This window comes from Epinephelus lanceolatus, chromosome 1, assembly GCF_041903045.1.
Source record: "Epinephelus lanceolatus isolate andai-2023 chromosome 1, ASM4190304v1, whole genome shotgun sequence".
Classification (NCBI taxonomy): Eukaryota; Metazoa; Chordata; class Actinopteri; order Perciformes; family Serranidae; genus Epinephelus; species Epinephelus lanceolatus.
This window is the reverse complement of record NC_135734.1, coordinates 19,118,052-19,145,268: the sequence shown is the minus strand read 5'-3', so window position 1 is coordinate 19,145,268 and position 27,217 is coordinate 19,118,052. Positions and strand designations below refer to the sequence as shown.

The following is a 27,217-nucleotide window of genomic DNA, read 5'->3' as shown; positions in this document are numbered from 1 at the left end:
CCCTAAGTCCATATTTCCAAATTGATATTATGGTATTTTCACTTGAACGTAATAAAATATCATCGCTGGGCCATGTTCTTTATGCTGTGTTGTAATTTCCCTGCGTTTTTCCATAAAGAGTGCTAAAAAGTGACCAGTGTGTAGAATTGGACCCTGGCCAAACAGGATTATGCTGAGTTTATGTCTGGTGGTCTGGGTTTGGGGGGGAAATGCCTGGACTGATCCCAGCTGTGGATATCTGTCTTCTCTTTAGTCTCACACGTTGAGACGGCCGATTTCCTCTCTGCGAGCCAAGTGCAACACTGGTCAGACCCATCTCTGTGCCCCCTTTTCATTCTCACCTCGTACCCCCTGTTCTGTCTGGAGTTTTTGTTTTGGCACCTGGCTTCACTTTGATTACTGACATTTTCTATTGGTTCCATGTTCTGTATCAGGTGAAGTTTTACCTGTTTCACATGTTGATTTACATGTTTTTAAGTTGTTCATGTCTCTTATAAGCCATGAATAAAGCTCTACATCCCCTCACTTTTTAAAGATAGGTTTTGAATTAGGAATATTAGATCCCTGATCATGATCACGTCTCATGGCCTTCCTATCCTGCCAGGCACTAACGGAAAACACGGTGTCATGCTATGGCCAGTTGGAATCTCTTCATGAAAGAGTGGTTTTTACCCGCGCTAACCACTGCGGTCAGTGGGAGGACCGGGGTCACTGTAGAAACAGTCTGACTTAGTCGTGGCTCCTCCTGCATTGCAGTCTTTAGTGTTCAGAGACCCTGAAGCCTTGAACATTCCCTCAGGCTGACGCCATCTCAGGAAACCACCCTGTGGGCAAACGTTTCATATTTCTGGGAGACATGCCTGGATGTTAGCTTTTTCTGCAGAATGAAAGAAGCGGACCATTACGAAATTACTGAGATCAGCATACCACGGAGCAGCTCAGAGTTTTGGCTCCGTCTGGCACCCACAGTGCACCCTTGCACCCAGCCAGGAACAAACTGCAGGACTTGGCTCAAAGAGGGAAACGAACAGTGGCAGAGTTATTAGGTAGCTGTTATCCTGTAAAGCACTGGAGGTCAAAGGTGACCATTCCCTTCTGATTTAGGGGTCGTCAGGACACATGATACTTATTGTGCTTGATGACCCCATGGTCTGACCAACTGGCTTTACAGCCCTTTATAGTCAGTGGACTTTGGACCACCCGCAGACACTCTCCCAACCTGAACTCTGTCGGCAGCTTCTGTCTTTAGTCTCTCTTTAAGATCTTGATTTACAATTAGAATTTTACGTCCCACATTTTTCTTTTCATCTTCTATCAAGCGCTGTCACTGTTGCGATCCTCCAAGAAATCCAAGCTGCTACGTGAGAAGTCTATGAAGACACATTTGGCTGGATTTCCACACTTTCCTTTAGGGGATAGACTAATGTTTCTCTTTTTGTGCTCTACTGGTTTGTTTCAGGTTCTTGGCTCACTTTTACAGTGAGAATAATAACGTTGATATATTTCACGTCTTATCTGAATTTCCAGTAACTTTCAACATGCTACTAGTGAATTACAATTTATTCCCTTTAAGTTTTTTGGGGGGAAAAACCCAAACACTGTTAGCTGGATTTGACAGGTCTGTGCTGTCATGTTTCATGTATGTTTGCCCACCAACTCCCTTCAGGCCATTACACCAAGCACTGAACTCTGAAGACGCAACAAAGACGGAGCAAAAATTCCAGACATTCATCCAATCTGCTACAGCCTCTCTGCAACACTTAACAAGTTTAAACAAAGATTTCAGCTTCAGATTTTTCAACTTGACTTGTCGTATTTTCAAGCATATGTGCAAACTGTGGGGTCTCTAAAAGGCCACAGTGGGATTTCTTTTTTTTTTTTTTCTGAAACACTTTTGCATTCCCTCGCAATACATTCTTCTGTTATGACTCATTGGCCATACTGTATTTACAGTATATCAAGTGCAACAGTACCTGTGAAATCCAGAGTGCAAACAAAACTATACCAACTAAATACTGTTCTTGTCTTTTAAACAGCTCACAATTTATTTGAGATTGTGTCCACTTCATTCATTGTACAACTTTTTTAAAAGAAATGACACAAGCAGGCTCTTCTCATTTGTCTTTTTTGTGCCTCCCCGTCTCCTCTCTCCTCTGTCCTCCTGTGTATGATCTGGTAATTGATCTCAGCATGCTATCATAGAGGATGTCTCAATCACTAAAAGTGAGGCTTGCCAGAGGAGCTATGAGCAAGGATGAGCACAAGTGGATGCTTTGCAGAGGTCTTTTTAGCACCCATGATGTATAAAACAGGGAAGGCGCAGATGTCTCAATTTGCTAGATATCTGTTATCTCCTCTCCTCGTGTCTCTTCTTCTGCTTGCACCTCAGGTGGGAGGGACTAAGGCGGTATTCTGGGTAAAGGGGTAGTCAGTTTTCAAATTCCAGCCTACCAAGTTTGTCACTTTTTTAAGTTGGCTAAACTCACCAAAAAATAAAGTAGCGCACTAATAAAACTGAGCCAACAGCCAACAGTGTTGCTTGAGCTAAATGCTAATATTAACATCCTACAATGCTCACGTAAACAACATGCTGATGCTAAGCAGATATGGTATTTATCATGTTCTACATCTTATTTTAGTGTTAGCATGCTAACATTAGCCATTTAGGACAAACTCACAGCTGTGGTTGATGGAGACGGCATTAAAGTGTGCCACCTGATGATGGCGCCAAATTAAATGTCAAGGAATCATCTCAGTTATCAGGATTCATCCTCTGGGGATCATGAATGCCTGCAAACAAAATCTCCTGGCAATCTTACTTGTAGCTGTGGAGATATTTGGGACAACCTGACTGACTGGCAAAGCTATTTGTACCAACAAAAGCTAGCATGGCTAAAAATAAGATATGAAAAATGGGTAAAGTTTAAAAAAAAAAATCCATTGAAGCTTTAATCATTATTATGTATTGGTCAGTAAAACAAGGTTAAATATTCTGTTGATTGAGACTCTTATAGTCTGTGTTCAGTTATCTGTACATTACCTGCAATATGGCATGTGGTGAAGAAACATTTCCTGTGCTGTTTCTCAGGGTTTGACGGTGCAGGTGGAAGATGTGAGGATCAGGGCCACTTACTCCCACCGGAAAAGGATCCCCATCACTGAGGGCTTTTTGGAGGTGAAAGATGGAGGCAAGTGGAGACAGATCTGTAACGAGGAGTGGACGGAGAAAAACACCAGGGTCATCTGTGGCATGTACGGCTTCCCCGGGGAGAAACGCTTCAATACCCGACCCTACAAGTGAGTAATGTTGTTTGGGGCCGGCAGCATGGTTTAAAAAATTAGATATAATGAAAGTCTTCACATGAGTTGAATTAATTACAGTTTAGGTTATGGGAATATAGTAGTGCTACATATATAATAAATCACTTGAAATTCACACCTGTGTAAACAAACTATCATTTGGGGCACGTCACACACTCCTTTATAATACAAACACTTTTTTATGTTTGAAATTTTGCATTTCCAGGAGGCTACCTGAGGATTTTTGAACTGTTGATTTTCAGTCTATTTAGGCATGTTTTATCATAGCAAACTGATGTGAAGAGACATTATATAACCCAACTGTTTACACTGGTCATCACTCAACCCCTCATCCGTTTTCCACACTGAGATTAAACAGATTCGTGCCTGGAGATTCTTGACATGAAGCCAAACACTGCCAGAGGAAGTTTTAGAGGATGAAGGATGGGCCCTGCTGGGAAACTGCCGAGTGCAATACGCTGTGAAACAGTGGCTCTTTTGGCTGCGTCTAATTGTTTCCCTCTAAGCAAAAAATGTCAACATGTAGCCCGACACAAAGCCAGCCATTTCCTAGAACACTTTGTGTGTGCATAATTTTTATCTGCTAATATGGGAACTGATGTTCAAAACAAAACAGATGCCTACAGCACATGAGAGAATAACCGCATGAGCAAATCTCCTGATCTGGTAACTTCATGAAAGAGAACACCCGCAGGTATTAATCCAATAGTCAAAGGTTTTTTTTATAAACAAATGTAGTTACCTGCCCTCCAAGAACGCATCTTTGTTGGTTTGGTCTTTGGTGAAGTTTATGTTCATGAGTTTATGTTTTCATATGTCAGTCTAATCTATTCATTATGTGCATGCAGTCACTGTTGGTCTCTATAATCATATGAAAGGCTCCCAGAACCACAGTACAACCACAGTCAAATTAAGACCAGAGAGACTTCAGAAATGCATTTGCTTACAGGAAGATCACATATGATGTGGTCAATTTTGCACCTTGATATTCAAACTGATGTTTCTGGCTTTGATTAGCAATGTGTATGATATAATTAGATGAGGGCAAATAAGATGACTTTGATTAGAAAGGTTTCTATTTTTATAGCTTTGGTAGACATGGAGTCATATGATGTGATGCTAATCTTACATATGGATGCATTTAAACTGAAGCACAGTATAAGGTGCATCAACCCAACAAAGAGCATTTTGTTTGTTGTTTATCACTTAGGATCAGAACGCCTGCGTGGTTTTAAAGCGTGTAGTCTCACATGGTTCGCTGTTTTACAAAGGTGAAAGATCACATTCAGTCTGTCTTTTATCTGCAACAACAAAGGACAGATCTGTTGACCAAACGTGTCAATAACAGTCCAGTAAAATTAAAAACTCCCAACTAAAATTTAGCATGTCTTTACATTTCACAGACCACAAACTGTTCTTGCATTCAAACAGATTTGGAGCTGCATTCTGTTTACAGCATCTGGATAAGCTGTAAGAACTGTGAGGCTGTGAATGTCACTCATGTTGGTTTCATTACATGGTCTGCTTCTTCCGAGGCCCCGACCTGCTTCAGGGTCCACTGTTGTTGGGTTCCTCAGTGACCCTTAGTTGATGACTTCCATTCAAGTATGGGGGTCGTGAGAGTGTTGAGGTATTCTCACAACAATCCCCCCATTGTTCTTCATAGCACAGTACGGTTATTGTTGAATTCCACAAAATAAATAACTGAAATTCCCGCTCCCCCATAAAACAGCTCCTTAATATTTTTGTGAAGTGTGAGAAAGAATGGTAAAATATTTTATGTGCTGCTGATGCTTTTGAAATACTTGACAGTACTGCCAACCATTTTCCAAAGCAGGCTTTTGTTTTTTAGATTTTTGAAGATGTTTTCCATACCTGCAATGTTTGTATGGTATGAAAACACCTTCATAACAGAAGGCACCTTGTTGTGGTTCAGAGATGTGGCAGGTGATGATTTACTGTTCGGTGTCAGAGCCTCTCAGCAGCACTTGAATGCACCAAGCGTGCTCCTTTTCAAAACAGTCTATGCAACAGCATGCCATGCAGCGATGACATAACATATAGTAACAAAAAAGGACTGACAACGTGTTCAGTATGATGATGATGGATTGCCTTTCCAGGGAAAGTGAAGTTTTGTTGGTTTTGGCCTGAACTGATACCCGTGGGTACGCAAAGGGTTGGAAAAATTATGACAATCGTTCTAATATGGTTGGCAGTAATGTAAATGTATAGAAATTAACAGAAAAGGTATGCAGTATCATTTGTAATAGTTTATATTGTTGCATCATTTCTTCTCAGATTGCTGGCCAAGCGTCGTAAGAAGAACTTCTGGGGTTTCTCTGTCAACTGCACAGGCAACGAGGCCGACCTGTCCGATTGCAAGCTGGGAAAAGAGATAAAGCTGAACGGCAACCTCACCTGTGAGCAGGGCATGCCTGTAGTGATCAGCTGTGTTCCTGGACGTGCTTTCGCCCCTAGCGTCAGCGCTGGCTTCAGAAAGGCCTACAGGGTGGAGGTAGGTCAGCACAGCGGATCTCGGGTTTGAAACTCAGCTTTTGTCCTTTCTGTCTGGTGTTTGCATGTTTTTTCTGTGTTAAAGGAACACCACCCAAATTAAGAATTCTAATATGTTATTTCCATGGCTGAGGCAAGTTTAATCAGTATTTGTGAACATGAGCTACCCTCTATCAAAGCCAGAAACCAGAGAAGTACATCTTAAACTTGTGATATCATAGGGTACAAGGTCTGGAGCTGCTCCATGGACAATAAATGGGAGCCTGATTTTATGGACCCACAGAATGTTTTTGTTTTTGCACTCATATGAGCTTTATTCTGCTGTGGTGTTCTCAGCTCTAAAACAGAAAATGTACCCATATGCTCAGAACATTCCTCTGGGTGCTCTCAGTGTCATCGAGAACATGTTTCCCAATTCATTGTCTCTGGAGCAGCTCCAGACTCTATATCCTATGACATAACAGATTTGAGTTTTAGCACTCTAGTTTTTAGATGTGGGACGGAGTTGTTGCTTTTTACTAATATTTTTGGACTGTCTTAGACCATAGGAATAACGTGTACATGTTGAAATTGGGCATAGTTCCCCTTTAAAGTGGATAACAGGGATCCTGAACTGTTTTATGTGGCCATGTGCAACACTTCATTAAAGTTACTGGCTGTTGTAAGAAGATATAGTAAATGTACAGGATTCTGTTGGTGGCATTTGTAAAAAAGACTACCCGACTTTTTGCAACAGTGCACACTGAAATAATGACGCAGAACAACAGCAATACATGCCATAGGCTGTTTGAAATACTTTTTAAATTGCTGTGCGACTGCTGGCAGCTTGTCATGCAGAGGAGGGCAGTTAAGGTCAATAAGTGCATTGGATTCTGGTGCTTTTGTTAGGCTGAGCAGAATCAGATGGTTGGAAAAACTGAGTGTTTCTAATAAGGAAGAAAACAGTCATGTATTCTGGTAAGAGTTATCCCATCTGGAGGACCGAGTCTTCCCTTGTGGGAGAAAAACTATAAAGTAAACAGTATCAACAGACTCTGACACTTCACTAAGTCAGTTTATGCGACCATATGACTAATAATAGTTTCACCTAGATCTTTGTGACATTTCTTGAATAACTTCTGACTCTGATTAATTCTTTTTTTTAAAAGGAAATCATGCATGTGTTTTTATAGTGCAGATTTAAATGTCTGATTTAAAATCTGTTTGTTGTCCACACACAGTACGTTGCTGCGTTACTGTTACACTATAGGAGCCATAAACATTTTTATTTAAATACAGAGTTGAGTAAACACATGATACACAATACTATAGTCAATTCTTGATATGAGTCCAGCCTGTATTACAACATTTCCTGCTTATTAATCTAGTGGCCCTGCAGTAAAGCATCTGGAAACATTTGAATGGACGAGTGCTAAGCATCAGTCATGTATACAATCAAATTATCAGTATTGTCGCTTGATGTTTATTGTTTACTAAGTTATTACACAGGGTGCCGCCACCTCACAAAACGAGTAACAATGGTAATCTAATATGGACCAAATACACCAGGAGTAAAAAGTATTTTTAGTCCTTCAGCTTGTTTTATGTACATCTCTGATGCAGTTATGAGCAACGTGTGCAGTAAAGGGAGCCTGCTACCTCCTCTGAATCATTATACATGATACGACTGATGAAGTTTATTGTCGAAGTTGTTGAAGACACTAGCTAGTCACATGTTGCTGTATTTTGCAATTATGTCCAAATTAAATGAATAGAGTAATAACGTGAATAAATCAGATTAATTCAACTAGATTTTAATAGTTTGCATGAATGTTCTCTCTGTAACATTTCAACTAATTTTAGCTTTCGGTGGACTGTTTCTGCAGCAACCCTTGGTGCGTCTAAGAGGTGGAGCTATGATTGGTGAAGGGCGAGTGGAGGTGTTGAAGAACGGGGTGTGGGGAACAGTTTGTGATGATAACTGGAACATTCGAGCTGCCACTGTGGTGTGCCGAGAGCTGGGCTTTGGTAGCGCCAAAGACGCCTTGACTGGTGCCCAACTGGGACAAGGTATGACTTGTGAATACATACCCAGGTATTACAGCATAGTACCAGTGTAAGTAGTGTTACACTGATATAGAGTGTGAATTTTTGGTCATATTTGCTTAAACTGCCACACAGCACTAAATGATACAGATCGTCTGTGAAAAAAAATCTTATTCCTCTGCCTCTTTGTAGAGCTTCTAACCTACTGTACGTGAATATAAACAACCAATCAGAGTTGGGAAGCCTCTAACACAGCTGTCAATCATGTCAGTCACTGTCAAACTAGGCTGCGCTGATCAAGCATGAATCAAATTCTGTTACTGCATTGCCCATTTCTTGCCTCGCGTGTTTTTAGAAAACATACTTTGGTGTACTGTTTAGCTGTAAAATAAGAAAGTTGGTCAAGCTGGTGGGTGGTTGTTTTGGCTCGATTGTTTCCAACATGGCGGCAAAATTTCTCATTTTACTCCTAAACAGTATGCCAAAATATGTTTCTGAAGACATTTCAGGGGAGAAATAGGCAATGCAGTAACAGAATCTTAATCCATATTTGAACAATGCTGCCTGGTTTGACAGTTTGACTGCAGTTCACGAGCAGTGATTGACATGATTGGCTCGAATTGGTTGTTTACATTCATGTGTGGTAGATTCTAGCAAGATGCCATTAGAGACAATAGGAGGAAGACATTTTTTTTTTTTTTTTTTACAGACTATCTGTAGTGACATTTAATGTATTTGGATGTATCCAAATGTATCAACTTGTATATTAGTAATTATATATACATATATATATATATATATATATATATATATATATATATATATATATATGTGTATATATATATATATATATGAGAACTTAAGACCTGGTTATAGCTTGACTACATGCCGTTCACAAATTTAAAAATATTTGGTAAACATAATGTTAATGTTAAATATATTTAAGGTAATTCAGACACAGCTTCTACATCACATAGTTCAGGGCATTTCTTGCTCACAGTTCTTGAATATACAAATTTAAAGGATACTCATCAAAACACTGGGTTCATAAAAAAACTTCTAAGAAGACAAACCTGATAGGTCGTTATCGGATTTTTAAAATTTGGCCTTAAATATCCAATATTAGTAGGTGTTTGGAAGAACAATCATGTAATTATTTTGGAGGCCACAGTTGCAACCCTCAACCATATAGGTAGCCTGTAGCAGGTCCTCCACACATTCATGGATCCTGCATAGTGTTGAACATAACTGTTCACAGGATTTTAGCTTTGATGAAATCTCACATCTACAGTACTTAGCAAAGGTCCAAGCACAGCTTCAAGCAGAGCTCAGTCCCAGCTGTGAAAATGAAAGGTGTGGACTGAACCCAGAGGCTCCCACCTCCACCTTATCATTGGCCTCTGTATCACCACCTGTTTTTGTCTCACTTCAATCAGCCCAGACCTGAAGTCAGCATACAAATGTGCTGGAGAATGTATGCAGCAACACACTAAGACTCACACCTTGACCCAGAACCCTGAATCTGCGTAATGCAATACACCACAGGCTTATGAGAATCATATGTTCATTGGATCAGATGTCCTCTCGTCTGCCTTATTCTCACGACAAAACACAAGAGCGCACAAAATGTTCCAGCAGTGAAAAACAGTCTTTATGGGTTTCAGAGGAGGAATTCTTTGTTGGAGAGTGCACAAGGTTATTTGAGGGATGGATTTCTTTACGAGCTGACCACTGGATCCAAAAAGGGTGCCACACACAGACCGTAGACTTGAAATAGGCGATTGTGTTTATTTTCAGAAGTCACTGAAGTGGACTAAACAAGAATGTCAATAAAACTAAAATGGTATTTCCCAGATTTGTATAGGAGACTTGTTTTTAGACAAAGTTCTTATACAATCTACATACGTCTATGACTGTAATGTTTTTCACTCATTTTCTCTGAATTAAATTTGATAAACAAGATAAATATTTATTTTATTTAATTGATTCTGAGTATTAATCAGACTTGGAAATGGGCTGTGTGATTACAGCAGCAGCGTGTTCTTCCTTTTGCAAATTTATTCCGTCCGTCTCAGCGTCTGGCTGCTGTTTCAGGGCTCACATCACTAGAGACATTCCTGCTCAGTCACATGGGAAAGAAACCAGCATGAAGGAGTACTCACACATGTTATTTTGGAAACTCCGCTAAACGCAGATGACTTTTTTAAAAAAAAAATTTGAAAAAAAAAAACCCAAAAAGAACGCAGAGTCAATTTTTTTTGTTTGTTTTTACAAACCTCGAGTGTCTAATTTTCATTTGACATAGCTGACTGCTTGTTTCCTTTGAGCTGTAATTCCAGGGAACAGGAAGTCTTACATCTGTCTTTGGATGCACTTGTTGTTCTGAGAAAACACAAGCAGGCGAGGCTACTGCTGTGTACTCAGGAATAGTGGGCAGTACAGACTTGTGTTTCCTAAGATCATTGTGTAACCCAAAGATCAGGTTTCTTCTTTCCAGTAATGGAAATAGAAAACAGTCCTTCTTAAATTATTTTCTGTAATGCACATTAAGCTAATGCCCCAGCTGTTTTTCCAGTTAGTAGTGACTGTAAGTAAGTAAATAAGTTCAACAGAATGAGAGACACTTTTGTTTGTTTGTTTTCCCATAGGGATCGGGCCGGTCCACATGAACGAGGTGGAGTGCTCTGGGTTTGAAAAGTCACTGACTGAGTGCTACTTCAACCGTGACTCTGTTGGCTGCAGCCATGAGGAAGACGCAGCAGTCAGGTGTAATGTTCCCGCCATGGGCTTCAACAAAAGAGTGAGTACCTCTCTCTATCTCCATACTATAAAAAATAAAGATTTGTAGAGAACTGGAAGACACACCTGTCTGTCTCTGTCCTCAGCTTCGGCTAAATGGCGGCCGTAATCCCTATGAGGGCCGTGTGGAGATCCTGGCAGAGAGGAACGGCTCTATGGTGTGGGGCTCAGTGTGCAGTGACAGCTGGGGGACCATGGAGGCCATGGTAGTGTGCAGACAGCTGGGCTTGGGCTTTGCCAGCCATGCTTTCCAGGTGAATGTTGTGCTCCACATGTAATACACACAAATCATTTATAAGATGAGCTTATCTTCACTGCACAGGCTTTCAGCATAAAGGAGATGGCTGTGGGTATAGTTTGTGCTCTGGCACACCTAACTGGATAATTTATGCTATCATTCACAGGTAATTCACTTATATTTTAAAATGAAAAATAAATTAAATTTGTGCGTCTTGTATTATACACATGAGGCAAAAACCACATCAGCTCTTTTATGTGTGAAATACACAGGCCCCTGCACAAGCAGAGCTTTCACCAGCAGCAGGCTTAGGGTATCAAGCTAAATAGTACAAAACAACAACATAAAAAATGATAAAAGAGGTGAAACTGGTGTGACAGGAGAGGCCCAGAAGCCATCAGCGTATATTGTCGAGCTCCCCCTGTATTAGCAGCGAGGTAAAAATAACATAAAAAACATGAATTGGCTAAAAAAAAAAGTTTGTTTTTTTACATGCTTGCCCTGTCACTATCAGTTCCTAAGATTTTTGTACAGTCATTTTGTCCTAATGATTGATAGTTATAGTCATTTGTATTTCCAGTATACTGTATGTGCATGAACATGATCATTATATTTAATTTTTTTCTATCATGTCATGTTATTGGAATGTGAAAACAAATTTAGCCAGGTTAAACTGATAAAATGTAAAGAAATATAAACGTGTATTGGAAGTTGTCTGTTTCCAAACTGTCAAGTGAAGCCTGTCTGAACCTCAAAACAGGCCTCTGCTTTTCAAATTATTGTACCACTGATACTAAGTTGGGGTAATTAAAGGAGCAGTGTGTGAGATTTAGGGGGATTTAGTGGCATCTAGTGGTGAACATTGCAGATTGCAAAAAGCTGAAACTTCTCCCAGTTGAAATTACTTCAGTGTTCATTGTTCAGGAGGTTTTTACCAGGAGCCGAATTATCCGCAGAGGTCTCTCCCTCTCCAAAACAAACAGGCCCATCGATTAAAACCAGTAAAAACACTGAATAAATCAGTTTCACCTCAAGAAATCAGTGTCTTTCTGACACTGCTGGTCGTGGAGGGGCTGCTGTGCATGGTGTCCAATGTGAAAACGTGAATGGCGCTCTCTAGAGCTGGTGTTTGTTCTGTCTATTCTGGGCTACTGTGGAGACATGGTGCAACATGGCAGACTCAGTGGATGAGGATCTGCTCCTTATGGAGATACAATGGCTCATTCTTAAATAACAAAAACATGACACTTAATTTTAGGTGATTATAAACTAAAGAAAACACACTCATATTAAATTCCATTTATGCCAGTATTTTATCTCTAAATCCTTCACACTGGATCTTCAGTGGTTTGGATGGAATACAGATGTTATTATATTTGATTTGATTAATGGATTAGAAATGATACAAAAGTCACAGCCATGTGAAATATACACAAGATGAAACCACTCAGGCAGCACTACCCATTTTAATATCCGTCTCTGTGTGCGTGTCAGTGGATGTCATTATCTCTCTCATGAGCTTTACTGACCCCTGAGAGCAAAATAAGCTTGTAACTGTCTTTGAAACTTCAAAAACACACAGTGAGAGCAGAAAGCAGGTCAGAGGTGGTAAACCTATGGCACAGATGAGCTTGAAAGCCCTCAGCGGGAGTGATGGGCAAAGCCATCATTTGCTGTTTGAAGTTTAGTGAAGTTTCACACCGCTAAAGCCCGTGGCATGACTTGGCTGCGTCACAGTTCTGTCCTGCTTACGTTTACCTCTTACTTTTAAAGGAAACCCCCAGTGCTTCCTTTATGTCACGAGGTGAGAGGCTGGTTAAGTTAAAGACCCCCCCTCGTGTTCTTAATATATTTCTATTTTTAAAACCAGTGTTGGATTTGTGGTTAAAGGTGATACAGGTCTGGAAAGTATGTGTGAATCACGGGGACGTTCACTGATAACAGCAGGAGGTTTTATGAGTGGACAGGATCTCACCCAAGTGTGTTTGGGACAATTATGTGCAGTGCACTTCTAATGAAACAACACGTAATCATGTCATCATGTGTTTGCGGTCACTGCTTGAGCACTCACCCTTTAGTCAAGTACAGTTCAACACTATGCTTCTCCAGTGTGGAATGAAGGGTCTACTTGTGATTACAAGTACCTATTTCACTTCATAAAAAACACATTACAGTGCCAAGTGAAATGAACAGGGCGAGGTATCATAATAACAATGTCCCTTTGTCACCAAATACAAGAAATTACCATTACACTAAGGTTCTCATGTTGACAGCAGGTCTACAAGTAACAAATGCTATTTGTTATAGAAGTAGAGCACAGAGCAACCTCTTCAGAGACTCTTTCCTGTCTGAATTTTAAATACTCCTGCAGACAAACCCCACCACCAGATGGAACAAATGACTCCAAGCTTAAACTATACTGCTGTGTATCTATCCCTCTCCTTAGCCCACCAGCAAGTCCTCCCACATCCATATCCCTCAGCTGGATTTCTTTCTCATGAATCCTCCACTTTCTTGGAAGATGACGGAAACTATGAGCACAGGTCGTTTTCCTGTGGTCTGCAGAATGTTGTAATAAGGCTGAGTCAGGACTGTGAGGACAGCAGACCATCCCTTGGCCATGTGTGAGAGGCCCTTTGATTAGATTTGCCCTTTAGGACAACTGAGATAAAATATCCCAAATTAAACACTGGGGGGAAATCAAGTAAATGTTCCTACTTAAAACGTTCCCACACAAATTTCCAAAACAGTTCCAACAACATGACCTTCATCTATTTACATCCATTGGACTCCGTCGGACAAAGCTGTAATAGTAGACTTGAGACTTGGAATTAACTCTGATTGAAAGATGCACTTTGACATTTTGGAAAGTACACTTATTTACTTTCTGGCAGAGAGTCGGATGAGAAGATTGATACCACTCTGATGTCAATATTATAGATATGAAGCTACCGCCAGCAGCCTGTTAGCATAGCTTAGACTTATTTTTTATTTTATTTTTTTTATATATATATATACTTTATTAATCCCTGAGGGGAAATTCAATTTTTCACTCTGTTTGTCAATTACACACAGGTCCGAACACAGGACCTATACATGCACTAAGTGGAGAGATGTCAGAGTGGGCTGCCCATGACAGGCGCTCTGAGCGGTTGGGGGGTTCAGTGCCTTGCTCAGGGGCACCTCGGCAGTGCCCAGGAGGTGAACTGGCACCTCTCCAGCTACCAGTCCACGCTCCATATTTTGGTCCGGACGGGGACTTTAACAGGCGACCTTCCGGTTCCCAACCCAAGTCCCTATGGACTGAGCTACTGCCACCCCTTAGACTGGAAACGGGGAAGCAGCTAGCCTGGCTCTGTCCAGAAGATAACAAAATCTCTGTCATGTTATGTTACGAGATGAGAAGCACAAAATATGGCTAGGTTACACCTCAGTTTTTGTATGGATTAAAGATGGATTAGACATTTTAATTAGCAAACTTGGTAGGCCTCAGGACAGAACTGGGCTAGCTGGTTCCCTATTTCCAGTCATTATGCTAAGCCAAGCTAACTAGCTGCTGGCTCTTACAGTAAAGACAGAGTGGTATCAGTCTTATTGGTAAGAAGGAGAGTAACTATATGTACCAAAGTATCGGATTCCTTTACATGTAAGTCACAAAAATCAAAGCTTAAGACTGGACTTGGACTCACTTTAGACTTCACTGCCTAAAGGCTCAACTAGTCTCCAGACCTGAAAGCCAAACCTTTAGAGTCTAATATGACCTGGGTGGGAAAATCCCAGAACAATAATAATAGTTAAGGCAGGGACAGACAGGCCTTGGCATGGCCACACACCTTGGATATTTAATTATCAGGGTCACGCCTCAAAGGGACTTTTCCCATTGAAAAAAAAAAGTAGTCCAGAACAACACATTTACAGTACACTTTTCTGTACTGTTACAGGTCTGTCAGCTTGATGTGCTTCAGTTGTTTGAAGTTGTTTTCTGTGCTTCTCTTTCATCAGGAAACATGGTACTGGCAAGGAGATGCCTCAGCTGATGCAGTGTTGATGAGTGGAGTGAGATGCTCCGGAACGGAGCTGACTCTGGATCAGTGTCTTCATCACGGGAAGCACATTGACTGTCCCAAAGGAGGTGGACGCTTCGCTGCGGGGGTCTCCTGTACTCAGAGTAAGAAAGCGCAGAATGCAAATACCGTCTACACTCAGAGTCTTAGAAAGCTTTTCATGGAGGACATTTTGAATTATCAAAGTAAGAAAGGCACATATGCATATCATAAACTTTATGATGGCCAAATTCTATCGAGCTGCTTCCGTTTCAGGGTCCTGGTATTCTGCATGCTGTGTCAGACACACTGTCATGGCTTACCAGGACACTTGAATAGAACAGAGACATGTAATTAGTAACACCTGTTCTTTTCTACTATTGCTGTTTAAAAAACTTTAGTAGTAAGGAATATTTCTTTATAAAAGACAAACTTGATGCTTTACAGCTACTGGGGAAACTTTGCGTGTTTGTGACGTTCCTAACGACCACGTCCCTTGTCACTCTCTCCCTCTCAGTGGCCCCAGACCTGGTCCTCAGTGCCCAGGCTGTGGAGCAGACCACCTACCTGGAGGACAGACCCATGTACGCGCTGCAGTGTGCCCACGAGGAGCACTGCCTGTCCAGTACTGCTGACAACGCCGACCCCAATTCATACCGCCGCCTTCTCCGCTTCTCCTCCCAGATCCAAAACAACGGCCAGTCAGACTTCAGGCCTCGAGCGGCACACCACTCCTGGGTTTGGCACGAATGTCACAGGTGAGACCTCAACGAGACCTACAGTGTCGTTTGCTGCTGCTTTTATATTAATGACTGTATGAAACCTGTTGTGTTACTCTCAAACGACTACTGTAACATTAATGCTGGATGCCAGAGTGTCATGAATGAAATCATATAGGATGAATCGTTAATAATTAATAACCAACATCCAAACTGGAATTCCCTATATCCCACTGGCGATCAGGCTTTTCCCCTCGGGCTGTAAATGCTGCTGGGAGTGGGTCAGGGATAAGAGTGTGTATGTTAATGTGCAGTTGCTAAATTTAGGCATGTATAGGATGTTTCAACATTGTTTTTCTTTGTCCGAGCCAGACATTACCACAGTATGGAGGTTTTCACCCACTATGACCTGCTGTCTCTAAACGGCACTAAAGTAGCAGAGGGACACAAGGCCAGCTTCTGTCTGGAGGACACTCACTGTGACGAGGGTAAAGATTCCTTCTTTCCTTTTTGTTTTTATTACATACTGTGGCTTTGTGTCGAATTGTGCTGCTGAAGAGAATATAGTAAAAACATCAAAATCTGAATGGCTTTAGAGCGAAACTAAAACTGGGCTGAATACTGACAGGTATCCAGAAGAAGTATGAATGTGCAAACTTTGGGGCACAAGGCATCACAGTTGGCTGCTGGGATACCTACAGGCACGACATCGACTGTCAGTGGATTGACATCACAGATGTGAAACCTGGCGACTACATCCTCCAGGTAAAACATTTGGTCTGTCAGTCTAGCCACAGTAGATACGTCACATCTGCTGCTGGAAAGATTGTTTCATCTCCAGCCAGTGTGGTCGTATAGACCAAACAGATGCAGAGACTTTCCACGTCTCTGCATCTGCTTATGTTATAAAGCATGCTCTTATACAGACTTTAACAGGCAAGGAGGGGTTGTTGAAGGACACTGAACTTTCCGGTGGACACTTTGGTTGCTGCGGAAACTAAATTTCAGATCTCTGGGTTGTGAAAAGACGTGACATCCTCCACTAGAAAATCATTTTTCTGAATCAGCTGCAGCAATCAAACTCCTATTCTTTTTTTGAGACAGCCTGTCACCCTCATACTGCCACTCACTGAGTCTGTATTATTCAGTTTTTAGTAATACTTAGAAAATGACTATGTATAGATGAAAGAGAATATTTCCATCAGATGTTTAACATTCATTGTTTTTGGCTCTCACAGGTTGTGATAAACCCCAACTATGAGGTTGCAGAATCAGATTACACCAACAACATTATGAAGTGCAGCGCCCGATACGATGGACAGCGGATGTGGACGTACAACTGTCATATAGGTGAGACCATTATCTTATAAGGATCATAATCTCCTCTGCATTAGGGTTACAGTGATATTAATTACACTGGTTATGTGTCAAGTCCAGTGAAAAATGATGCTGCGTTATAGACAATTTGTAGACAATTTATGTTTAAATAAAGAAAACATATATATGTTAAAGAGGATAGAGTCAGGGCTTTAACATTTTTAAGATATTATTATTCTTTCATTTTAAATGTAACATGCTGATGTAAAGCAAACAACGCACAAAGTGTTACTGTCCTAACTCGTTTTAGCTGTACTGTATGTTTACTCAAAATTTTACATCACTGAAACTTTAATACAACAAATCAATAGACACCATGTGTAGTTTTCATATTGTCATTAAATTATGCAGTATTGAATGCTGCAATCAAGTCTCCTTTTCCCTGAAATGAATCAAGGGATTCAGTGAAGTTCTACAGGTATCCAACCTGGTAATGCACAGAGACATACCATAGAACAAGTCCTGTCACTCCCACATCAGGCACAAGAGATAATTTCAGGAAAACCTTCCATTTTAGTATGACAAAAAATAAATTATTCAACATCTTTACTATATACAAACAATATATAATTTTCTCTTAGTGGCATTTTTGGACACACCCTATACAGAGGTAAGATTGGGACAAAACGACAGTACAGTAACAGGTAAAAAAGGCCAAACCTTCCAAGATTTCAAAGCTCAAACTTTAGTTGAAGTCATCTGGTTTTCTGTCATGTGGAGAGAAAGAATGAACACAAAAGGCAACAATCCTAAAAGGTAGTTTTGCGTTATTTAAAGGAAACAAATAAATATTAAAAAACAACTGAACATCTTTCAACAACAAAGTTTTAAAATGAACTAAAACATTAGAAAATATATTTCTGGGTCCAGCATGACACTGCTGTTACATGTGTGTTTCTTTTCTTTGAGATGCTGGCTTTTGAAAACAATACTGAGTGTTATCTTTTTAACAGATCGGATTCTGTTAATTGATGTACATTACATTTGTCAGTTGATTTGTGTACTCTATATAAAAATCTGGCTGTAACTACAGTACACAATGTAACAAGTGTCAGCAGGACACTTCAGCAGGGTGGTGTCGCTGATGTGTGACGCTCTCCATCACACAGACATGCTGAACCAATCAGTGAAACAGGCAAACAGTGCTTGACGGCAGTCACGCTTTATGATCAGCTAGCTGTTTGTAGCCACTGTGGAGCGTCTACAGAGGGCCAGTGGATGGAGGCAGACCTCTGCTGCCCCTTTCTGTGAAAAATAGAAAGCCTGTTAGTTGATATTTTAAAAAAGGCATATCACAAAATGTTGCCTTTTCTAAAAGTTAGGACTTTTTAGACAATAGTTTACCTGATTTTGAGAACATTTCACTCCACTGTCAATAAATTCAAATGAAAAGTCCTGACATTACTGGTCCTCTCATCACATCGGGGGGTTGTTACTATCAGAGAGGTGTGTTCAAATGGTGCAGTTTTATTGGCTGGTACCATGTAAAGTTTAGGTGTATTAGACAAGGAGCTTTAACATTTGTACTGTATCATGCACATAGCATTGCTCATGCTGTCATCCTTTCCCTATCTTACTTTACAGGTGGCTCACGGAGTTCAGAAATAGAGGAAATGTTCCCTGGATTAATGACCAACCAGCTTTCACACAGGTAGACCAAAGACGGACAACACAGACGGACGGACATTAGGGAAGCATATATTGATATTTGACAACCACTAGAGGGGGCTGTACGGTTTTGCTTCCTTGAAGCTCTGCTGGATGTTTTTGGGCTCAGGGCTCAACAGGTACAACGGACATGAATTCAATGGTAAATTATGAACTGCTTGCTTACGAAATCTATTAACCCACATTCAGCTGTACAAAAGTGTCCTTATTTATGCCTCATTTCCACTGCATGGTTCCACTCAACTTTACTCACTATTGGTACCAGGTGCCGTGACATTATCTTCAACTCACTGAATGCTATCATTGGCAACCAAACACTTTTGTCAGTTGTACAGAGTAGTTTGCAGCTTACCATTTTTTAAAAATCTGGATTGAGTCAAATAAAAAATTGCAGTTGCTATTGATGGTAGCTTGGCTATTTAAAAATGGTATACAAGCACCAGGTACTATCCACAATTTTTGCTGATGGAGAACCAAAGGAGCGAGCTGAGTTGAGCTATGCCGTACCATGCAGTGGAAATGTAGCATTAGTGCCTCTATTGTCAGTGAAATGTAGGTTTTGACCTGGTGCTCACTGGGAGAGACGTCAATGAGAGTTGTAGCCAAATAAGTTCTTAAATTAAGTGTGCCAACAGGTGTCTTCTAAGCCAAAGTTTGAAGAGTTTGAAGAAGCCTTAAACCAAAGACCATTAGATGAAACATTCACCCTCATGTTGAGTTTGCTTGGGATAGATGAAAATTATTGTCAAACAGAAACCTGCTTATGAATGCAGAATCTGAAGGAAAGGGGAAAATATTTTGGTATTGGAAGCGTTCTGGTTTCCGTTTGTAGTCTGAATAGAATAGACCAATGACATTTGAGCAGGCATTGGTTGCTTGAGAGAGAAAAAGAGGCAGAACGCATTGGACGAAGTGCAATCTCAGAACCAATTGGCTTTGTTTGACCATGATATAGCTTTTTATTAGCTTCACTAAACTGGCTACTTGTGAAACAGTCCAGTCAAAGACATTGTCTCTCAACTTTATCTCCATACTCCCATCTCAAGTTGGGGATCGAACTGTAAACTGGTGCACAGAGGAGGAGGTCTTGGCCCGAATATCTGTTCTCTGGATATCCTCTGGCTACACTTGAACCCCAGAAATAATGGCCATTTTCCCCAGAGGCTAAATCATAGTCAGGTCCATAGCCGATGGGTTCCGAGATTGGGTTAAATAGTCTACTGCTAAACCTGGTGCTACAACTGCGTCTTGCACTGTATGTTTCCCCCCAGAACAGTTGGATTAAAAGGGGGCTGCTTTAATCATGTTTGCTTTCACAGTATTGGACAGTGAAAGGCTTTAACTAGAAACTGAAAAAATACAGCAAATGATTATAATGACTGTAGAGCAATATAGCACAATCTATAGCAACAACACAACTGACGAAACAAAGATTTGTTGTTTTTATAAAGACTATTTTTAATTCTCTACAAAGGATTACAGGTTGTAACCAAAACTGTAATGTAGGCTACCTAAAGTTGGACTTATTCATTTTATTTTTTTGTTAGGGCCCCTCTGGTGCTGAATACAGTAGATTAACCTACAACAACAGATGATTAGATTTGTTTCCTGCAATGTTTCTGATGATTTGTAAAGACTTCCAGTCATAGATGGTCAGAATTAAGAGGAAATGTGCTTTTTTGCCTCTTGTATTCTGTGTTCCACACATCTGACTATGCCTCTGAAAATGTTTTATTTATTAATTGTTTGTTTATTAGACACATAGACGCATTTTCATCTTCACGATGTGTGCATCCCCTCAGCTTCTTTCTCAATGTCTGAGATTTGTTACATTACTACCATCAGGGACTGAAAACATTGTGGATGTACTGTAAAAGCCACAAATGTATGTGAAAATGCCTCTTTATTGTTGTGTGAATATGTTTTTTTAATGTAGCAAATTCAAGGATCCTCATTTTAAAAGAGTACCTCTTGCTTGCTGTCTGACTGGTCGTATTTTGTATGCAAGGGTGAATGTGGAAAAACATTACATTTTTGAAATAAATATTGGTGAAAGCAGATCTCGATTCAGATGAGGAATCTTTTTACAGTGTTTGAGTGTATAGAAATGCTTTCAAAAGGAACCTCTGATCAAAGTGAAGAGACATAAAACCCTATGACGATGGGGGCAGTGGGGAAGTAATGTAATTGGTCTATGCCTGAACATTGTGTAACACTGTCAACACAGACTACCATGGCAAGGCTATTTCCAACAACTCCTCAGCAAACTCCACAATCCTTCATGATGAAACATCATTCGTCACTTGTGTTATTCTGTTCACCTGTATTAGCCTGCAGTGTCTTCACTTCCCTTCAGTATCGCTGCACTCTGCCTCGTCCCTGCAGCCCCAGGGCTCTGGTCACCATCCGTCTGGCTACAGCACAGTCTGTCCTAGGACGTTCCTTCACTGGCTGGATAAACTCTAGGAAGCAGCACAGAAACAACCATCTGATTCCCATACTACATAACACAGAAGGGCTCCAAGACAGTAACAAAATACAGATGTTATTGCTTAACATATTTCCTACACAACAAGCACGTAGCTACAGGGCTCCAATAAGCTTTGTGAATTGCCTACCTGCCCGTCTCATGGCCTTGCCTATGGCGCTTTTACTCCCTTGAGCCAGTGATCTCGCCTTCAGTGTTGGATGGCAGATGGAAAGGGCATGGAGTGCTGCACATGACATTGCTATATGTTAGTACAATTCTAGTCATCTTTTAACTTCAATCCCAGCACCACATTCACTGTGCAGTGAGGACACATACCTGCCGTCTCACTGGAGAAAACCCCAAGGGCATGTGTGTTGTCCACCCACTCGATCTTTAGTCCACCATCACTGCAACAGACAGGAGAGCACTTTAGGAGTTTGGGAGGTGGATCAATAATTTGAGGTCTTGATTTACTTAGATTGGACATTAGGGATGTTTTAAAGTCTTCAGTTTAAACTTTTTGTTGTGGAGTAAGTGTACAAAATATCTACACGGTTTGAAGATCAAATAAACTCAGAGGATTTGTTACCTAAAACAGAAAAGCTACGGAGACTGACAGATCTGTAGAGAGGTTTAAGCTCTAAACTCTGCTCGCACCTGTACTCTGTGAAGGCATCCAGGAGATCGTCTGTTTTGTAAAAAGCCGGGAAGTTGTAGATCTCAATCACGTGGGGAAACTTATCTGGGCTGGTACACACATTCTCATAAATGGAGTAGTCATTGTGGACGTGCTGAATGGAAAAGGTCACCGTCTCTTTAAGATGTTCCTTGATCTGACAGGACAAACACAAAATAACTGGTTACTGTTTATGGTGCTGATGTGGCCTCAACATGAAAGAGCTTCAAGTAATGTGAATATTAATCCAAAAAAACACAAGTAATGGAATATATCTCAATAACACATGATTATATTAGTAACACGTGTATTAGTAAGACATTAAGTACTCACAGAAAACCAAAAGCAGGCTCACCTCCTCAGTTACATCATCTGTGTCTGTGCATGTGTCCTCCTTGTCCTTCTCATCCTCCTCCAGAGCCATGTCAGCCAGAGAGGACACAGTCTGTTCCCAGATGAGTGCTGAACTGTCAGCAACATGGTTGAGGACACCCTCCGCTACACTGGGGAGACATTCCTGTCTGGGTGTGGATGAGGACTTTGTTTTTTCTGTAGTTTCGGTGCATAAACAAGAGTCAGATGAGCTGCTGATGCAGCTACAGCTACTTGAGGCCGGACTGGGCAACTCTTGGTCTCCTGTGGTTCCTTGTGAGTTTTGTAAGCACAGTCTCTCCCGAGCAGCTCGTGGCATGTAAAGGGGTTTGTCCGGCCTCTTAGGTCCTCGGCTTCGCGATGGGATTGAAGATTTAGGCCTGGCATGGCCGTCCATCTCCTCCCTGCTTCTTAGGGGCTCTGCACACAAGCTGCTGTTGCTCTCCCAGTCACCATCTTCCTCGACCTCAGCCCTGCAGAAAACCCCCCCCCACAAATGATTTAACTCGTTCTACAAAAATCTATTCTACTTAAACTGAAAAGCAATTAAACCTAAAAGAGAGACCCGGGATTTAGAAAAACAAGCAGCAACAATAACAAAAACCAAGACCTTTCTTTTTTGTGACATCACTGGCAAAGTGCACAAACTAAGCAATAATGTAAGATATTTACTGCACGTGTAACAGCTATCATCTTGTCTACATTCACTACCTGAGCTCAGAATAGCAGACCACCACCCTCCGACACCAGCTCTCCCCTACTGAGAAGGTGGTGAGCTCTGGTATGTCCTCTGTGGTGCTGTGGATCAGGTAACGTAGCCTGCTGGGTAGCGTGGGGAACAGGAGCACACTGGACAAGGACACAGAGGGAATCACAACAGAGAAAGACAGTTAAGGTCATATAAGCAACTTCTTTTCTTAAATATATTTTCAACTATAAATTTGGCATCGGAGATTTAATGTCAATGAGAACACATGACCAAATAAAGCTTAAATACAATGAGAGCAGGATTTCTTTTGCAACAGCAGAAGAAATAAGTAGAGTGAGAAGACAAACAACAAATACAGAAAGTCACACACAAATACATGTACACTATAAAAAGACATCTCATTAAAAAGTCCAGAATTAGAGGTTCATATTCATCCAACAGGATGAGACGTTCAGGTTTTAAAGCCTGTTGTAGTTCATTTGATTATATGGTTCAAAGTACACTTGGGCAGGATCTATTTTCCTTCCTTCCTGACATTTCACCAGGTTATACGATATATGATGGTATTGTAGCATGTATGTCACTGTCTCGCCTACTATGCTGTGTTTTTAATGTGCAATTAACCTACTTATGGCCCATAGAATAATGGATACATAGGAAACAGGCACCCTTCTTTCAGGAGGACCTAATGACACTTGTTGCTGCTGCAAATACTAACACGAGTGAGTTGAACGGGGAGGTTGTGTTGAACAAAATCATATGTGGCAATACTCCCAAACGGGGGCAGAGGCATTTCTCCTTTTTTCATTAGTCTCATAATGTTATCCCCACCTCTACCACTCACCATCTTTCTCAGCTCAGCTACCTGTCCCACTGGTAGAGACTGACCTCTGGTGGCTCATTTATGCACTACAGCTCCCTAATACAGCATCTCTGTATCAGTTTCACAGCAACAGCTGTATTTTTGACAGTATTAAAAATCACACTTAAGGGATTTCTGTAACACCCCAGTACTCCATAATACCTTGATACTGCCCATGTCTGGTTCAAAGCACTGAAAGGCAGTCTTTAAGTTTAGTATTTGCTTGTGGGGTATCAACAGTTGGAAAGTCCTAGAATCTGGACCTACTTTTTCATAGACTACATAGTGATGACTTTAGTTGTTCTTTTATCTCAGACATGTTAGGATGTTACATACCTTGACATGTTTCGGTGGAAACTTCCGCCTTCCTCAGAAGTGTCACTTGGTGGTGGGTGTGACGCCGAAACATGTCAAGGTATGTAACATCCTAACATGTCTGAGATAAAAGAACAACTAAAGTCATTATCAGAAACTAAAGACATAATGAACAGCATTGAACAACATAGTGATGAGTACTGAATACAACATCTGTCTTCCTATAGAATCACAGAGGCACACTGTGCTTTAATCCAATACAAGTAAATATTTTTTATCTTCAGTCTTTGTGCCAGCTGTTTCACACAAGGTTCAAAAGTAAGATTGCACATCTTTAGAAAGAAGGCAGGGAGACGTAGAAAGAAATTATAGGTTCTTAGGAATAAAAACACATTTTGTGTGACCAGTAAATCCCTGTAACTGAGTTTAAACGGACACCTGACTGATGCTATAGCACAGTGTTCATCTGGCTAATGTGGTTATGTGTTCTCTTAATTTACCTCTTGCGGTTGCTCTTCTCTTGGTATGTTTCCAGCTCTTCCTTGACATAATGGAGGAATTGATTTTCTTGTTTTGGGAGATAGATGCCATCGACACAGGGAAACGCCAGGGTGGACAGAGAAGGACGGGTCCTGGGGACAGTGTGGGGAAGTTAACTTACAGTCAGTTAACGTTAGCAACGGTCAACGGACAGCAACGGTAACGTTACAAATCAATCACTGGCCAAATTTCACTGTGGCCAGTGGCGTTAGCTAGCAACCTTGGTTAGCCAAAGTAACAATATCTACATTAATGTGTGTTATTGGTGCGTAAATCTAGCCTGTTGCTGTGGGTTTATGTCCTAATCCACAACTTAACAACTCAAAATAAGGCTAACTGACTTTGTTTAACGTTTACGCACCTGACGTACGTTAACCGTCATGCTACCTGGGGTTAGCTAAAGCTTGTAGATATTCAGGCGGGCTTACCGTAACGATTTAAGAGTTTTCTGACCTGGACTTGTTTTAGTTAGGTGCTGTGGCACAGGTGACAACAGTTGAAGTCCCAGCCAGCGGTAGTTCAGTAGTTAGCTTCCATTATTTAGCTTCCGGAAGCAGATGTTTTCTTCTTCTTCTTCTTCTTCTTCTTCTTCTTCTTTTTCTAGTTTTATGGCGGTTGGCAAACAACGCATGGAAGCATTACCGCCACCTACCGAAATGGAGTCTGCGTCTGGATAAATTAATATTCACGAGAAAAAAAAAATCTAAATTCTTCTGATCAGACCAGTTCTACTCAAGTAATAAAACAAAAACCTGAAGCAAACCTCGCCTGAATTTTTCTGGAGGATAGTCTTTATGTTTAAAGGCACACTTTCTGACTCCAGCTCCTGAATCAGTTGCTGTCTCTCCTGGTCAGATTTGGAGCAGTATTCAATAACATGCTCTACAGTACTCAGCAGTACTGTAATAAGTAATAAGTAAAGTACTGCCTAAACCAGTATGCCCAAATCTCATCCTAGAGATAATGTCTTCCTCTTGAGTTGATCTAGTTGTTGGTCTTGCCAGATGTTTTCTTCTTTTGGCGTCCCTTCTAAAAGCAGCAACATATCCGGTTTGGTTTCTTCAAAATAAAAGCATTGTTCTTAGAAATGTCAATCTTTTTTAAATGTTGCTAGTAAAGTTTCTAAAATGGCACTAGTACTACCTGTACCACTAGTAGTACAAGTTGAGGTTCTTATAAGAATGCGACTAGTACCACTTGTGGCAATTATGAAACCTTTACTAGTAGTACTAGTAGTACTAATAGACAACAAAATATGGAGGCGGATATGGGGACATACAAGGAGCCTATTTCAAAATAATTACTCTTCTTCGCCGCTGAGATGTGTTTCTTGTGGCTGTCAGCATGTTATCTTCATCCCTCTGTGATGCCAGTTCCCGTCTTGCTACATCAAGCGCATTCCAAACGCAATCAATAACATTATTAAGGGAGAAATCTGAGTGACGACAATGTAGCTGTAGGAGTCCCAGACTGAGCAATTACTGTATTTCTCCTGCGCAGATTTAGTACAATGAAATGCTCTTTAATGCTTTTGTCAAATTTGATCACAAGTTTAACAAATTTGTTTGTTCAAAATCCAAATAAATATTAACATGGAAATTATTAAGCACCGTGTTGACTTTGCTTTGCACATGTGGGTCAGGCAGCACGTGCCAGTCAAACTGCACCAGTGGCGGCTCCTGGCCACACATCAGCTGGAAGAGGCTGGGATCCAAGGCTTTGATACATGGACCTCCATGTGCAATCGACCAAGTGATAAGGTTGAAATATTTACGCTGGTCTAATGCTGCTTGGTCATAACTAAGGAAGACCTGGCCAGCCTTTCCCTCGAAAATGCCAAGAGAGGTCTGTACCTCTATCATCAAGAGTCTAGAATAAACAGAAAAGAGAAATACAACAGTTTGTATTACAGTTCACCTGAAAACATGAACGTATTTGTTATAAAACATTTAATAAATTACTTGAGGTATTCAGACCTGAAAAACTCTCGCTGTGGTCCCCCCCATATCATCTGCTTCTTCTCCTACAAACTCAATGTGGTGAATGGGTCCAACAGAACGTGGCCCTGGAGATTGCTTTAATGGCGCTCTCCAGAAGCTTTTTCCTCCTGATACAAATGGTGGATACCAGGCCCTCAGAAAGGCGATGCTCTTGAAAAGTGCTCAAAATGATGGCAAGATCCTTTTCTTCCTAAAATATGTAAAACATATGACGTATATCAGAAATGACTAGCAAAAAGGGTTGGCCACTTTGCGGACAGGTGATCTTGTAAATTTGTTTAAAAAGTGGCAATATGCATTATGTGCAATGCATAGTCATTAACAAGTCTTGAACAAAATGTTCTCCCAGTTTTCTGTAGTGAAAAAAAAATAAAATAAAATAAAACCTACCGATGGAGGACTGTCAATTTCAAAAGTAACTGCGATAATGTCGTCCTCGTCCCCATCCTCATCCTCAGAATCATCAATGACAAAGTCACTGACAGGACTCCTAAAAAAAATCAGATTTCCTTCTTTTTAACTGCCAGTTTTACGTACTCGGGCCTTTCAAAAACTAATTTCAAACTCTT

The 27,217-nt window shown here is 40.8% G+C and overlaps 2 protein-coding genes across 3 annotated transcripts in view; one reads left to right on the top strand and one right to left on the bottom strand.

The window, feature by feature from the left end:
• loxl2a (lysyl oxidase-like 2a) overlaps positions 1-20,764 on the top strand; it is a 34,178-nt gene extending 13,414 nt beyond the window's left edge. The window contains exons 4-14 of the mRNA XM_033626807.2: positions 3,089-3,297; positions 5,620-5,836; positions 7,701-7,884; positions 10,509-10,660; positions 10,746-10,913; positions 14,900-15,065; positions 15,458-15,698; positions 16,032-16,147; positions 16,288-16,424; positions 16,898-17,009; positions 18,621-20,764. Of these exons, the coding sequence (XP_033482698.2) occupies positions 3,089-3,297; positions 5,620-5,836; positions 7,701-7,884; positions 10,509-10,660; positions 10,746-10,913; positions 14,900-15,065; positions 15,458-15,698; positions 16,032-16,147; positions 16,288-16,424; positions 16,898-17,009; positions 18,621-18,691 (1,773 nt within the window). The 3' untranslated portion in view covers positions 18,692-20,764. The remainder of the gene's footprint in view (positions 1-3,088; positions 3,298-5,619; positions 5,837-7,700; positions 7,885-10,508; positions 10,661-10,745; positions 10,914-14,899; positions 15,066-15,457; positions 15,699-16,031; positions 16,148-16,287; positions 16,425-16,897; positions 17,010-18,620) is intronic.
• r3hcc1 (R3H domain and coiled-coil containing 1) lies at positions 17,569-25,264 on the bottom strand. 2 transcript variants are annotated; one of them, XM_033626808.2, is made up of 10 exons: positions 25,077-25,264; positions 24,609-24,740; positions 24,130-24,229; positions 22,934-23,071; positions 22,206-22,695; positions 21,832-22,007; positions 21,511-21,581; positions 21,323-21,418; positions 21,026-21,166; positions 17,569-18,281 (listed from the first exon to the last, which is right to left on the bottom strand). In XM_033626808.2, exons 3-9 carry the CDS (start codon positions 24,135-24,137, stop codon positions 21,057-21,059), a joined length of 1,089 nt encoding a protein of 362 aa, XP_033482699.2. In that variant the 5' UTR covers positions 24,138-24,229; positions 24,609-24,740; positions 25,077-25,264; the 3' UTR covers positions 17,569-18,281; positions 21,026-21,056. The 2 variants fall into 2 exon arrangements, with proteins under 2 accessions (XP_033482699.2, XP_078023126.1); XM_078167000.1 differs by having other exon boundaries at positions 25,102-25,259.
• Between the last annotated feature and the right edge of the window lie 1,953 nt (positions 25,265-27,217).

Bases quoted from the DNA above. Each gene is read 5' to 3' on its own strand.
- r3hcc1 (XM_033626808.2), bottom strand. The intron at 21,582-21,831 runs GTGCGAGCAGAG...TGTCTGTTGCAG, and splicing joins GATGCCTTCACAGAGTACAG to TGATGGTGGACTAAAGATCG. The intron at 21,167-21,322 runs GTAGGCAATTCA...GCTGCTTCCTAG, and splicing joins CAAGGCCATGAGACGGGCAG to AGTTTATCCAGCCAGTGAAG.